The sequence below is a fragment of the Geospiza fortis genome, unplaced genomic scaffold (assembly GCF_000277835.1).
Source record: "Geospiza fortis unplaced genomic scaffold, GeoFor_1.0 scaffold173, whole genome shotgun sequence".
In the NCBI taxonomy this organism is placed as follows: Eukaryota; Metazoa; Chordata; class Aves; order Passeriformes; family Thraupidae; genus Geospiza; species Geospiza fortis.
Genome location: NW_005054334.1, coordinates 1170696 through 1186793, shown reverse-complemented (window position 1 = coordinate 1186793; position 16098 = coordinate 1170696). Strand labels below are relative to the sequence as shown.

The following is a 16098-nucleotide window of genomic DNA, read 5'->3' as shown; positions in this document are numbered from 1 at the left end:
TTCTATGACCAGCTCCAAGGCAGCTGTAGCTGCAGAAGCAGGAGAGTTAGAGACATAAGTTGGCTGTGAGCCACAAGAGTAAGGCTGGCCATGGCAGCACCTGCAGGAGGAAGTCAGACCCTGATACCATTTTGGAATTGTCGTATGGGTTTCCAAGCAGTTTCGTCCCAAAATGTGTTCTCTGATCACTGATGCTTCCAGAATGTAAATTTCCCTGCATTCTTCAAAGCAGCAAACTACAGCTATATGGATGTGAGAAGGAGATGGGGCTTTCCAATATGAAAGTTTTCCATGGAAAACTTTTAGATGCATTTTCAGGAATGCTCTTACTCATTGAACAAATTGAGCTTGGGGTGAGATGGAATTTTTATAGCAAATGATAGCTATCTTCCTCATCACCTAATTAAGTGGGGTTTTATTGTTGTTTTTCTCCTTGGAATAAATATCCTAGTGGTCCTCAGTGTGTTGGTTGGTTGCTCAAGTCCAGATGAGGTCTTAGACTTTTATTTCCATGACTGGGCAATGTTGGATTTAAGTAATTTCTTACTAAAATGGTACCAGTGTGATAAACAGAGTCTTTTCAGTTTTCACCCCTTTTGCGACATTTGTGAGGTTTGTTGAGACCAAAAGAAAGATCTTGTCTTTTCTAAAAATGCTGTCATGCAATAATCAGGGTAATGAGGACAATCTCACTTTGCCATCACTGTATAGGTGGTCAATGTACATTTGACCTCGGTTTCCATTTGATTTTTCAGTTCCAGGCTCAGTACCACACCTCCACACTGTTTCTGACAGTTGGTCCTACACCACATTTACACTGCCATGTGGTCCATTCCTCTGCTTTTGGGGTCAAGTCAGTCAGGGTTTAGTTGACACTTTGCAACTCATGCAATTATGTTTCTGATGGTGTGAAGGAGCCTCAAGATGTGAAAGGTCTATATTTAGGCATCTAAAATAAAAGAAAACAAACAAACTTAGCACATTAAAAAAAGGAAGAGAAAAAAAAAAAGCAGTGCTGGAAAGGCAGTGTGGGAGAACTTGGCTCTGCCAGCAGCTTGGCTCTAGCTACTCTGGGTCTGGTTGTGCCATGCTTTCCTCACAGGGAATACAGCTGGCACAGACAGCCTTCCCAGAGGAGTCAAGGAAACCACTTGCAAACAATTTCAACAGGTTTTCAGAGTGCCTCCATTCCTTGCTGCCCCTGCACACACATCACTCCCAAACCAGTGATTGTAACGTGCTCAGCAACCTAAGATTGCATTGAATGAGTGATGTTCAAATGGTATTTAAGCTCATGTAGAGATTGCAGTGGGGTATTTGAGGGCAAAAAGCTTCACTGGCAGCAGAATCAGAAAATTTTGTTTTTGTGATAACTGGGAAGTGAGAGATAGGGACACTTCGGTGCACGTTCCACTTTGATTGCAAAACAGGCATCTTGAAATAAGGGATCTGCGTAACAAAGATTACTGGAAACTTTTTGGATCTAGAAAACAGTTGAGATGCATGAAGAAATGAAATTAAATACCCCTGGGAAATGTGCCTTTCACTCTCATTTTTTATTTTCTCCAAAAACGGTTCCATTTCATAGAAATGTTTATGATTTTGTGGAGGGGGAGGAAACTGAGACTGCTTTTCCTTGGCAGTTTGCAACCATGTTTTATTCTCAGCAACTCTAATTACAATCAGCTGAGTTTGGTTTTGAGTTTACCCAAACATGCAGCCCCATTTTTAATGATGTTTGCCAGGTTTCCAGTTCTGCAATACAAAAATTTCTTTTGAGATTAAAACAGGCACAGTTTGAATTAGATGTTTATGAGAGAAAAGAAAAAAGTATTCAGGGAGCCTCACACTCTGAGAGAAACATCTAAGAAATCTAAGACGATCCCAGAACTATTGAGAAATAATACTACAAGCACACTAAGCACAAAGCTTCAAGGACCAATAATAATTTCTGTGTTAGAATTCTAAGTTGCAGTGCAAAATACAATGGGAAGAATGCTCAGAGTAGTACTCACACTGCATGCAGGTAATGTCTGTTATTGCAAAGCAACTTCTGCATCTGTAAGGCAGCAGGAAACATGAAAGTTTTTCTGACAGTCCCCTCCTGAGTCCAGGGACTCCTAGCCAAACTGTTATTGACTGTCAAGTAATACAGGCTCCCTGATGACCTAGGCATTTTCAAAATGTGTTAAAGGCCTTAAGATGCTCTGAATGGATCTTTTTTTTTCTCTGTAAAGACTCCCTGCATGTAACTGTTCTCCAAAGAGTCAGGCCAAGGCATTTCCCTTGCCTGCGTGTTCCAGGTACCTTAAACCAGGCTCTGCCTTCCCCCATGTGTTATCTGTGGTCTGGATGCAATCTCACTAAAACCAGTGGAAGGACAGAAAGGCAGAACTGCTGCCAGCATGTGGAAGGTGTGGTTATATCTAGCAGAGCTGCTGACAACAACATTCCTACCCATCTGCATGGGGAGATGTTACTTGAGCTCTGTTATCAGGTATCTTAGAGGCTGCTGCACCACGTAACGTAGGAGTCTCTTTGTCAACATCCTGTCCCTAAGAACTGGTAAAAAAAGAGAAAATGGGAGGGAACTGTCCCATGAGGGGCAATACCAAAGTCAGACCTTTTTGCAGGCTTGGCCCAGTGACAAGGCTCCCAGATGTCTGAATGTCTCATCTGAAACACTCGCTATTTCAGCAACAGCCAAGAGCTGTATGCTTCAAAAGGAGCAAGTCAGAACATTGTCTATCAGCTGCACAGTTGTTTCAGTTATTTTGTTTGAGCTGTTTTCCCAGGATAATTGTACATTGCCTCAACATCACAGTGTCCATGGTTCACCAGGGCTGCATGCACACACAGCAAGGGGCATGAGCTGTTCTCAGCCAGAGTGTTTTTCCTTCTCTCTCTGTCTCTGGCTCATTGTGTTTAACTTTTAAGCCCTGTTTGCTCACCTTGCTAGTCAAAACAGGGCTTTATTTTTCTTTTCTAGATGTGCAGGGCTAGTGCAAGTAGTTGAGAGAAGCAAGCTGTCCTCCTTCCACAACATCAATACCTTCCTTGCCAACAATAATTATTCTACATTGGGAGTTTTTCCTCTTATCTGCTGATGCATGTGAGGGTGGTGGTGGTGTTAGAAATGGGATATGCTGCCTCTTGATGTTTCCTGAATTTTCTTTAAATGCTGTGTTTTGAACTACGAGATTAGGAAAAGGATACTTTGCATTTGTCTGCAAATCTGCTGGCAGCTGCCTCTTCAGCATCTGGCCTGGGTCTGGCACACACCTTGCAGCCTAATTTTTTTTTCACAGTGACTGCATGCCAAGATTTAACTCTCAAAGGGGTTGTTCTTCTCCACCAGCAAATTAAATTTCAACTTCTTATGTAGCAATTCTTTTGGAGTCCTTAGACTAGCCCAGTAACCAGGAGAGAAGCCTTAACAGGGCTACTCAGCAGAAAACATTCTCAGTACCTCTCTCTATCTGCAATGTAACCTTGGTGTTGTGATTTGGTGCATTTACTGGCTCCAGCTGTTGCCCAGAAGTGCTCAGAACATGCAACACTAAGGTGCTACTGTTATTGTGAAGAAACTGAGCTTTCTTTTCTTTCCCTTCTTCCCTAGATGTCTATTTCCTTCCCTTAGGTGACACAGAGATCTCCTTCAAGATTAATACATCCCTACCTTTGATGGGCAACTTGAGAAACTCATGCAAAGACTTAAAATCTATCCTTACTTGGCCCAGGGTGGAGACTTTTATTAATTAACTTTATTTTGCCTGATTCTGAGGGGCTTGGAAACTGAATTCAATTTATAAACTATGTTGTGAATAGGACTCAATGGGGAAACTCAGTCCCATCTACCAGCTCAGCAGGACCCAATTCCCAAACACTTTATTCTCTTATATGGCTGCCAGTCCAAGCAGTTCACCAACAGTCATGCCAGTTCAGCACTCTGTGGTAGCAGGGCTGTGTCTAAGCTCCTCCTGAGAATCTGGGATATGCATCACTCTTACTCTCTTTGGTATACGAACCCTACTTCAGAAACATTTTCTGTCATGGTTATTAGGTTTCCCCCTTATAGTTTTGATGTTTTCTCAGGGTGATGAATGATGGATTGAACAGGGAGGCTGCAGAGAACATACAGAATAGTCTGCTTGCTTCACAGATGGCTGAAGTGGAGCAGGAATTTTCTGTGATGTGTTACACTTCTCTTGGGGTTTTGGAACCTGAACAGAAATCAAAACTCAGTCCTACCATGGGGAGCTTTGTGTCTGGTTGGGCACAACCCTGCAGGGTGAAAGGGTTTATAATGGTGATAGTGGTGATGATAGTGAAGTTCATGCTGATGGGTGGGGACAATGACAAATGTTCTTCCTTTTGTGTGAAATACCAGAGTGGCTGCTGTCCCCATTGATGTCATACTGCTCTCTAGATACTGCCCTCACAGAGTGTGGCCTCCCTCAAACCTCATGGTAGATGGGACAGGGACAGGCAGATGAGCTCCTCTCTCTCTCATCATTCATGAAGGGCTGTTGGGGGCCCTTGGTTCACAATAAATGTTAGTTCTGATTAACAGTGGACTCTACTCCCTTGGTCTGACACTCAAACCCTCTTGTACTCGCTGTCCCTTAGCAGCTCTCCTGCCCTCCAGCACAAAGTGCCTTGCTTGGATTTGGTTGTGAGGAAGAGATCCAAGAGACAGCTTTGGTTTATTTGGTCTCTGATGGGAGTGGTGGCACTGATTTCCTGGCTCTATCCTCTACTAAGAAAGGCTCCTCTCCCCAGCTGTATTTTGAATGCAAATCTTGTTCATAGTAGATCTCTAAGTAAATGCAAACTGATTCCCTTCTGGCTCTTGAATCCCTTCTATGCTCCCTTAGTCCAAGGTTTGTGTGCTTAGGCTGGCTTGGCCATGAATAAATACAGCAGCATCATATTTTCTTGCTGCTCTCAGGTCAAGAAAGCAAGGTGGGAAAGACATGATAACATTTCTCTCACCTCCTTCACCACTATCAGAACATTTTGCAAGCATTTGCCTGTTGCACAATGAGTCACTGACATCTACTGTGTCTGTTTTTTGTTCCCCCTCCCTCACCCCAAGTTCTCTCAGCTCATTAAAATCTTCAACTCGCTGGGCCCTGAGAAGTTCCCCCTGGTGGAGCAAACGTTCTTCCCAAGCCATAAGCAGATGGTGAGTAACTTTGCTTTCTTCTAATGCCACTATGGATGAGGTGGAGACAACAGATGCAAGTTGGACACAGGAAATGGTGGCAGGGATGCTGGAATTTTGCTTACAGAAAAATACTATCTAAAAAGTGCTATGCAAAAGGCACTGCTTGGGAACCTCTTTCCATTCTTGCCCAGCCCTCCTCTAGGTCATGTAAGGACCCTGAAAAAAATGTACAAAGAGGCTCAAAGGCTCAAAACTAAAGCAGAATTCAATTTTCAAACACAGTGAACAAAAAGCTCATCCCTTAGAGCAAAGAATCACTCTATTCAGATAAAGTAGATTTTCCCTACTCAAGGAATTGTTTAAAATATTCTGACAATTTGGAACATGGGTCCTAAGAGATGTTTGTTTCACAATGTTAGTTTGCTTGGTCTGTCACGTGCTCATCAACCATGAAACATTTATCAACCTGAAGGTACTCAGGGTAACTTGGAGTTCTTAAAAGTTTGTTTCAGCTTCTCATGTTTTCTTTGCACAGTGCTTTGGGATCTGGTCTTTCTGTCAACAGCTGAACACTCAGTGCCCTGTGTGACTGCTGGGCACTGTACCAAACTCTCAGGGCACCTTCCAAAGAAATCTGCATAGGTGCCTTTAGTCCTGGAGAACATGGCAAAGAGAGGGGCTTTGTTTACAGCTGGTCATGGCTCTTTTTTTCCCTGTGTTAAAGGAAAGACTAGTCCTTTGTGAGTTTTTGCTCCCAACTTACATCCATGAATTAGTGGCTCTTCCTACATGGCTGAGGCTTTGATGAAACCCAGTATGAACCATGACCCCTTGTGTGACCACTGGCTGGCTGAGCTAATTTCCCAGGCTTGACTGTGAACCCAAGCAGCATTGCCAGCCTGAACACAAGGGCTGTTGAGATGTCAAACTAAGGCTCAAAAATATTCAATCCCATCTTTTCTCACACACTTGTTACAACTGTGGGACAGCCACAACACAAAATAGGGTGTAGATACATGATCCTCTAGTTTCTTGTGAAAAATCCCACTGCTGCCTGCTAGGTACTCAAATATTTTGAAATGCAAGTCCTTCACCTCTCTGTTCCAATACTGTCTACCTGTGCTGTGTAGACTATGGCACTTCCATGCTTCACAGGCATATTGTGGAGGTAAGTAGAGTCATGAAGTTATATTATCATTTAAGACATAAATAAATGGATAGTCCTTAAACAATGTGACAGTGTTTTGCACATTTATGAGATTAAGTAGTCACATAGCTGTTGCATTTAATTATTAATGATTTATGAAGAAGGTTTTGTGACATAAGTAATACTTCAGGACAGTTGTGACTTGGACCACCATTTTAGGAACAGTATTTTGGAAGATATGATAAAGGTTATCATTGCAAATAAGTTAGCACTTTCAGCACATTTTTCTTGTCTGGCTATCTGATCCTTGGTTCCTCAGATGTAGATATATTTGGTACCAGCAAAGTTGATTGGTTTAGCACTGATATTAATTTCACTTATTTTCCATCTTTATAACTAAGCACCTACTTGGAGATGCTATTATTTACTTCCAAAAGGGTACAGGAAGCCTTTTAAATTGTAGGTAATCTCATATGAACACAAACACTACTGCTGACATGCAAGCCTGAGTAATCTGGTTTAAATCAGTCACTTCCCAACAATTTACAGAGCAACAATCCACTTGGGCAAGCTCAGGTCAGCCCTTCCCAGGTGATGGGGGTGGTCTGCCTCACAGAATGAATCTTCACAACTTATAAATATCTTTTCTGGGAGCATCTTCACAGCATCCTGGGTTGTGAGAGTCTGAGAGGTCAAGTGCCTACACCAAGCATGCTGCACTACAGTCATCACCAAACACCTGTGGAAGTTGCTTCTCCACTGTGCATCAGTTTCTCCATTTGTCAGATAGGAATATACTGATCCTCTTTTACCACTCTTTCTCTTTACTCTCCTGGAGGTATTTCCAAGCTGTACCAGTGAGCACTCATAAAACTCACTGTGTTCCTTTGATGGGTGACCCCCTGGAAGTGTTTATAACGAGTGCTATGGTTTCACCTCTCCGCAATGTGACACACTTTAAGTACTTTAATTCTCACACAGGAGACCTTCATCCTTCTATATCCAAAATTTTCCAGAGTCTACTTTCTAAACCTTTGGATTAAACAGAGAACAGATTCAAAGCCCTCTTTCATTCCTTCCTTCATCTCTGTAGAGACTAGATTTTCCAAGAGTAAAAAGTGAGATATAGGAGGTTTCTAATGGACAGTAGGTCCATTTTTGTGAGCATTTTAACTTATCTGAAAATGCTTTTTCTGAAGCTTCTTTCTCATGAGAACAGGGCACTTTAAATCAGCCTTAAACAGTAAGCCTAAAGAGAGGACCCAAGATTCTGACATTTCACAGCACAAAAGATGAACCTCTCTTCCCTTTGCCATGGGCATGCACCTTTCAGACCTCCCCACAATGTTCAGTTTTCTGGAAATAAGAGCAATCTGGTAAGTGTTCTTCCAAGGACCTACTGGTGCTACAGCCAACCCTAATGACTGCCTTGCTCTGTACTGACCTCCTATGGCCAATTAACAACTGGGAGTCATTAACTTCAAAACGGATTTTTCGCCTCTCCTGGGCTTATCACCACAATAACAATTCTTAGAGAGAACAAGCTCTTAAAAAGAGGGGGGGGTTCCTGAAGGGATCTTTGCCAAAGCACAAGAATTACCAGAGGTGGAATATCTCCTTTGGGACCAATAAAAGAGTATCAGGAAGGGAAAGGAAATTAATAAATCCAGTTGCAAATCCATTTGCGTACATTTGAAGTCGACAAAAACTAATATAAGTGAAGCAGAGACAGAATGTCTGTGATAGAAATAAAACCACTTTACTGTTTAGAATAAAAGGACACTATAAAAAGTGAACATTATGCAACATTACCTTAAAAGACAATATACATTCACTGAATATAAAATTTATAAATAACATGGAGGAAATCTGTAAACAGTGCTAGAAAATTTAGCAACAAATACATTCCTTCTGGACAAGATTTTTCACATGGGTTTGGTTCTCTCCCCAAGTTTCCATGACTATCAGGAACAGCAGAGTGGCTCTATGAAGGAAGGACAGTGTCAGAGAGAAGGAGAAGCCAGTACAAGCAAAACAGCAGCAAATGTTTAGTGGGTTTTTGTGTTTTTTTCTCAAGACTGGTAGCCCCAGAAGCCACTTACTCTAAAAAAATCCAAGGCTTTTTGCAGTTTGCTAAATTCTGTTCTGTCCTTTGAAGCTATAAAGCACATTATAAGCGAGCAGTATTTTCAGAGACACCTGCAAGGATGGAAATTTGTTCTTATGGAAGCCTTTATTTCCAACAGTCTTTACTGTAAAAACACAACAGTATGTTTCCCATCAACATTTCACTCTGACAAGTATGAATGGGATACCATGATAGATTTATGTTTTAGAATAGTCCTACCTAAAGGGTCACGCAACTCTCCAAAACATGGGAAATTGAGACTTAAAAATGGCATTTTTTTTCCCATACAGGGGAGGTAGAAGCCTCCCACAAGAGGACTTTATTTAAGAAACTCCATGCACAGATCTCCTCCTACTCTCTACCCCCTCTATTTTGGAAAAGGCAAATAGAATCTAACCTTTCCCAAACCTTCAATATCTATTTTTGTCATTTTAAAGGGGAAAACACTCTACAGCGAGTAAGGGGAAAAAACATGCACAAGAAACTGAACAGCTTCGGTCTACAAATTAGCTATCCACTTTTAAAAGTATTTTTAATAATATTTGTGTGTCTAAAGCATGGTGGCAGGGGCTGTGTGTGTAATCCCGGACATCTCCATTGGCAGGCAGAAGTGACTTAGCAAAGCAGAAGAAAGGAGAGCTGACAGAAAGGATGAAGTCTTTGAGTCCAATTTAGAGCCTCTTCAATCCATGTAATGGCTTCTACTTCAGGAGTGCCTTCAGGCAGGTCCTTAATGCAAGCACAAGCCCAAGAAATGCATGTTCCTGATAGCATCCACAGAAACAAAATAAAGAAGCTTCCCAAAAGAAATGTATTTTCACTGGATTCTTCCCCCTCCTTTTGGCTTCACATTTTGAAAAGCCTTAACAACTGTTTCTTTACACAGCAAGGGCAAAGATTTGCCATCAAACCTCTGCCCTTGCCAGTCTAGCTGTCTGCATCTCAGAAACATTTTACTGTCTGCAAAACAAAGTGGGAATATGCTTCACTTGCTGGTAATGCATCTGCTGTTTTGTTGTTTACAAAGCACATAGCTACATTATATCCTACGTAGGGACACAAGTCCTCATAGTATTAGAATGCAAATATTTTCACAATAATTTGAGTGCAATACTGTGATGTCTCAGCTAGCTAAATGAATCAGTGACAGGTAAAATATGCAGAGCTGCAGTTTAATGAAAATTCAAATCAACACTTTACTGCATCGAGGGGCATTTTTGTTTAGCCTTCCAAAGCTTTGAGAAGTGGCTGCAGCTCAAAGAGACACTGGCTTTGCCAAGTCACCTTGAGCTTAAGAAGGGCCACATTCTGCAATGCCAACTCCAAACAATGCAGACACTGAGAGTGGCTCCACTCTGCCCCCAGTGACCCTCACAGATTTTGTCAGCCATGTCAAAATCGAACAGAGATTGTTCCACTTGGCCCAAAGCCCAAACTCATATTTTGCCAAAAGGAACAATTTTCTGGGCCACCACCTGGTCCTGTGACAGGTGTCATGAAGCACCCTACTCTCCCTCTCATCTCCAACCCATTATTTAGGAGTAGTCACAGGGAAGAGGACTTCTGAGAAATGTTCCAAATGTAAATCACAGGAAAATCCAATAGACTTTCAATGTGTTTTGTGCTGCATTGCCACTCAGAGCTGCTGGGGAAAAAAATATATGTAGCAGACCTGGGCACTTCTTACAGCAATTCTGTGAAAATGCCCTTCAAAGTTCATGCTAAAAATGAAGCTTTTTGCTGCAACAAGTCATCCAGCAAATGGGGTGTTTCAGAGGGTGTACATTTGGCAGAGCTCTAGTAGCACACAAGGAACTTAAAAACACATCAGGGCCCATCTCAGACACCCATTCTTTTCCATTTGGCAAAGTGGTTCTAAACAACTCTCCAGTAATTGAGGTCACTGATTGTAAAATGCTGTATTGCCCCAAGCTGGAATCACTGCAACAACTTTTTCCTGCTCATGGCAGCTCTGCTTTCTAAGTGGAATGAACGGAAGATATATGGAAACTTAAGATAAATAATCATAATAATACAAAAATGAAGTTAAGCACAATCTTATCCCTGCCCAAGCCCTCCCCATCCAAAACTTAAGTCACCCATTTTGTCAGCACCCCTTCTTCACCATCATTAAAACTTAAAATACTTTTATTTGATAAGAAAAATTATATTATAGTTTTCTTAATAATAAAAAACCAAAATAGAATGAAAAAAACTTCTCCAGTCAACAGCAAAGCACAAGACAGTAAGGCTTCTCCTCCCACATGACTGCAGGACATGGTATGAGCACATGCACAGGGCTATGCTTAACAGTGCCTAGGGGGAAACACAGCACTTGACACAGAAGGAATCCTCAGGGCAGCTGAAAATTTTATGATCCCAGACAACACTTATTAGAAGACCACTTTTCCTTGCCTAGCCCACACACACACTTCCTTTCACCATATAAACAAACGCAGCTATTGTAGCTGCAGGGGAAGAACCGTGGTGCAAGGAGTTACAGAGGAAACAATGACTGTAGCCACTACTGCAGATACACTGGAGCTTCAATATCTTAAAAGCGACTCACCAACTCGGAATGTCAATATTTCTGTCTTTAAAACACAATCAAACCATTCTTTTGTTTATAACACCAAAAAAAATCCACATCCTGTCAAAAATAGCTTATGTCATTATGTGTATATACATCTTAGTTCAGCAAAACACTATTTTGGCTATATTTTTTTTAATAATATGAGTTCTAGCAAGTCTCCCCTTTCCCTCTTGCACATGATTGATTTATAGTTGTTATTGTTGCATCTGTTTGGCTTAAGGTGTTCACAAGCTGGTTTTGCTGTTGAAGCTAAGCTGCAAAAATTTCAGGGGCCAATGCTGCTCAAAACAGGATGGGACAACCCTTCTTATGCTCTGCTGTAGTTGCATTTACCTCCCTGAAAATAGGGGATGGGTTTTTTGTTTTTGAAACAACAACAACAAGAATACAAAATACTCTCTTTTGTTCTGGGTAAAGCCAGAACTTTAAATGTGCTGTTGCATTCACACTGTGACTGAATTAGCAAGGACAGTCAGTCAACAATGCTTTTACCAGATGATGTGGTCAGAAACACCAGGTAAAGTTTCCCATTGCTGGAGTCAATCACATTGCCAATCTCTCCTAGAGAGGAGGATTTCTTTTGGATGTCATTTTGTCCATAGTTTAGGCTGGGTTTCTTTTCATTTTCCTTCATTTGCCTGATTAATGGAAACTGTTTCCCTTAAAATAGGTTTTTCTATGTATTTTCAGCACTTAGTGCGTGAGGAGGGGTGATGGGAAGCCAGCGCTTAGAAGAATACAGTGCCTAATTGGCATAGTTTTTAGATTTTTGTTTTCCTAAAAAAATAGAGATTATATTGCTACAGCTAATGATACATGTAACAGAGCAAGAGCTCCATCTTTTTTTTTTCCTTTTTTTCCCTCCCATTTTTCCCTCTGGTGTGCAAAAGTAAGCTCCCATATGTTGTCTGATCAGAATGAGTGGTATCAAAAAATTGAAAAGGTGATTAAAAATTCAGTAAGGTCGCACAGACTTTTTTCTTTCCTTTCCTTTTTTTTTCCTTTTCTTTTTTAAGTGTTCGAAGTGCTAGAATTTGCATGAAAATAGGCACTAATTTCATTGTCATCATCACGATCTGGTAAGAGTTAGTGTCCAAAGGAAGATCAGCCACAAGTAAGGGAGAGGGGAGATAAGGAAAGGGAAAGTTGCTCAGGGATCTGTGGCATTGATTATCGTTTTGTCTGGAGGTGCCCATCCTCTATACCAGCTGCAGTAGCCTTCCACCCTCTGGATGCAGGCATAGTGCTTTGCTTGATATCCCGAGTGGCCGAAGTTGGAGAGCATGTCTGTCCAAATGCACTCATTCTTGGAGGTGGCAAAGCAGGGCAAATAGTAGCAGGGCCTAATCTGCAATTGGAAAGAGAAATCAGGTAAGGCTACATGTAAAAACAATATTATATAATATGTCTTTTTAACAGAGACAAGTGATTCAAAATTCCACAGCCTCAAACCTTGCTTACTAATCCAAAATTCAGCCTCAGTTCTGTAAGCACGTAAGCATGTGCTTAGCTTCACACACACAGCTAATTCTGTCGTCAAAAGGGCTTTTCAGGTGCAGAAAAGTTGAGCTTATGTCTATGTTTTTGCAGGCCTGACGCCACATGCAAAAGTCTTAGTTCCAGTGCCAGGCTGTGGGGTTTCAAGTACTCAAAATGTTTACACAGGAAAAAAGCTGGACATATCTTGCCAAGCCTTTGGTACCCGATTTCATTCACCTGCAAATGATTCTGCATAGATTCTGAAAGTCTTCCCCCACCCCAATAAACTCCAACAGGGTATTAAAGGCATAGACTCTGCATTTTTATTTGATTGTCTCTTCTCTGTCTCAACACTGAAAATGAACTTTACTTCTTCTCTGTAAAAATTGCTGTCCTCCATTTCTCTTCCTGGCTCTTCTCTGGCATCATTGAGTATTACCAGCCAGGAGAAACAGAGTTCTTGGGCTTGAATGCCACCCTAGAGACACACCTACCTTGCAGCTACAGCCCAGGTGATAACGGTGGTTCAGTCCTTTGCGCTGGGACAGAGTCAGCCGGTCCCATTTCTCATACCAGTTGCACAGGCCAGTGTAAACCTTCCCCTCATACACCCGGCCTTGAAAACAGACACATGGTCACAAGTTAGCACTTCTCAGCTCGAGCACTTCTCTTGTTTCCTGACATCACTAATGCTCTCAATATGTTTGGCTTCAGCCACTGCTCAGCAAATGCTTTCTTTTTATTAACTGGTTCAGGAATCTCTGGCCAGCAAGATAACAGCACTTTGAAAGTCAGGAGTGTTGTGCCAGCTGAGAGCACCACCAGCAACATGCAATTTAGTAATGCTCTCCAGCTCCTCTTAACAACAGAGCAAATTAACTGACACGTTCCCTAGAAACAAGACTTGGCAAGTGCCACATGTCCATCCCCCTGCATCCCCCCATTTCATCCTCCAGCTCATTCCAGAAATGACCTTCCATTTATGACACAGCCCAGTAGCACCCAGTTCCCTGTGACAGACATGCCAGCTCAGGTCTAAATTGAGAGCCATGAACTGTCATAAAACATACTTGTCAAAGCACGTCTGGGTATAAGATACACTTTAGGAAAGAGAGGGACATCTAGAGAGTGAAGTGACTCTCAGAGTCACTCAGAGTAGAGTACTGGACACCAGAATACTGTTGGCCATCTTAACACTTAGGAAATTGTGTACAGAGCTATCTACACCGCTGCCCATGTCCTTAGCAGGTGTGTGTATAAAACAGAAGAGGTTTTGCTTATGGAGAAGTACAAGGTCCATTACCTGTAATCAGATATTGGTACTTGTTGACCTCCAGCTTGACTCCACAAAGACTCTCAGAGGCTTCTGTGTAGATGTACTGAACATGTGGCATTATCTGGAAGCCCCTGTACATCTAGAGAAAGAATAAAAAGTCATCTTCAGAGGACAAATTTCACTTAAGGTTCTTTACAATCTACATTCCTAGTTTGTGGTGGTAAGCAATAAATTTTCTGGTTTTTACAAGAGTGAAGGAATAATGACACTGTCTGGACTCATGGAAGTCTCCCTACCAGATCTGCTGGTAAAGCAGAAAAAACACCTGCTAATAAGCCATTGCAATTCAGCACAGGGACCAGTTTTTCCCATTCATATTAGTTCCAGTGGCACTGACTGAACAAAGTGCCAATGCTGCAGGCTCTGCCAACATCCTGAACATTTTTTTCCCCCTTATAAAGGTCAAAATTAGGGAGAAATAAAATTAGTTCAAGCTTGGAATCTTTCTCTCTATGTGATTTAAACAATTTCTTCCAAACTAAAGGGTTTTTCTTTTAAACAATTACCCTATTTTCCAGTGTTGTTGCTGTAAGAGTTTCAAACCTTTGGCGCTTGATCTAAGTCATCGAGCCAGACACCTCCTTCTCAAACGTGTAGCACACGCAACTCCTGCTGACCTCAGCAAGGACTTACTGTTTCTCTAACTCAATGAATGCAGACATTGAATTCTACACCATTTCTAAAATTAGTCCCATACTGATGGGCGCCATAAAGAAAATATCATGTATACATAATTCCTCTGCACTCCTCCTCCATCTTCATAATCTTTCTTGCAGCTCAGTTTAATTGAAACATGAGCCCACAGATATACTGGCAATTGGATTCAGTCAGAAATTAGCACATGTCCCCATCTGACCTGGCCTTACTGCTGCAATCTAGAGAAACTCATGTCCACCTGTTAGCAGCATAATGAAGTCTTTGCATAGCAATGAAACAACCACTACATGTGTACATTGGACCCATTAAACATATCCTATTTTTGAAACACAGAGGATTATTTTCCTGAGAATTTAATCTTTAAATATGTTTTTTTGTCTTTTCAAAGCATTCAGTGACTCTTTTTTCCCTGCCAACTCCACGAATGGCCAATATTTAGAAGTTAAAGAAGAAATAATACAAGTCAGAGAGAATCAGTTTCCTGGCATTTCCCAGCCTATCCTTTTCTCTCTCATCTTTACTGATAGACAGCACATTCAGTTTAGTAGTAAATATTAATTATTTAGGCAAAAGAGGATCAGAAAATCCCAAACAATCCCAGAGCTACAGATCCTTGCTGCTGTGTCACCTAAGCTGTAGTATTCTTCTCCAGGCTGCATTCTATCCCTTTAAGTCTCCCATTACTCCAGTATATTTCACCATGCCCTTACCTCCTTTAAAAACAACAAATCTTTTTCTTTGTGGAAGAACATCAGTTAATTTAACAGACTTTATGCTAGGCCCAAATACTTAATATAAAACCATAAGAAACTACTACTAATTCTGCTATGCTGATTGGCCAAATTATCTTTGGAGCATCTATGGAATGTCAGCCAGGTAAGTTTTTTTCTCCTTAGATTCCCCTAATCTGTATGACCTTGCAACAGTGTCACAACTCAGTAACAGCATTGTTGGGTGCAGTAAAAGACACACTAAAGAGTTTGCATTTTCCAGCCTTTCTTCTATACCCAGCTAATATGCAAGCAAAGTACTTTTTTTTAATTAATCCTACTATACCAACAAAAACTCATAGATCATGCTTGAAATATGACATTGTATCCATAAGTGGCCAAAGTCTTTCAATGGAGATGGAAGAAGTGAACTTTACCTAATCTCTGCTTTATCCCTGCAATTTTCTTGGTATTGGATGACCTACTCAGATTTTCCAATCCAGTCAACAGAGCTGGAGATCTAGATTCTGGCACAAGCATCCTGTCTGTCCTTGGATGAGTTATTTAGCCCTCAGCACACTTTTGTTTCTTCCTTCCCAAGGGTACTGTGAGGAAAGGCACATAGAATAAAGGTCACGTGTCCAGACCCCTCTCTAGTGGGTGTCACACCAAGAAGCTCAGATAACAGTATCTAAGCAGATAAAATGAGCTAAGATAACAGCTGGGGCTGCCCATTCCCTCCAGGCAGTGCATTATCAACACTGCAGAGAGCTGCACACTGTGCATGGCAGTGCAACGGATCAGTCGCTCACAGCGCTGAGCTCATGTTGGGCTAATTAAGCATCTCTGTTATAAGGTCTGCATGTGAGCAGGTACAC

The 16098-nt window shown here is 41.5% G+C and overlaps 2 protein-coding genes across 5 annotated transcripts in view; one reads left to right on the top strand and one right to left on the bottom strand.

Annotated features, from left to right (window-relative positions):
- Positions 1–16098, top strand: part of SYN3 (synapsin III) — a 189562-nt gene that overhangs the window by 53615 nt on the left and 119849 nt on the right. For all 4 annotated transcript variants that reach the window (XM_005421799.2, XM_031057698.1, XM_031057697.1 and 1 more), the window contains one exon: positions 5099–5188. In XM_005421799.2, coding sequence (XP_005421856.1) covers positions 5099–5188 — 90 coding nt within the window. The remainder of the gene's footprint in view (positions 1–5098; positions 5189–16098) is intronic.
- TIMP3 (TIMP metallopeptidase inhibitor 3) overlaps positions 8052–16098 on the bottom strand; it is a 37462-nt gene continuing 29415 nt past the window's right edge. Inside the window, exons 3-5 of the mRNA XM_014307379.2 lie at positions 13821–13932; positions 13012–13133; positions 8052–12386 (exon numbers count right to left, since the gene is read on the bottom strand). Of these exons, the coding sequence (XP_014162854.1) occupies positions 12189–12386; positions 13012–13133; positions 13821–13932 (432 nt within the window). The 3' untranslated portion in view covers positions 8052–12188. The remainder of the gene's footprint in view (positions 12387–13011; positions 13134–13820; positions 13933–16098) is intronic.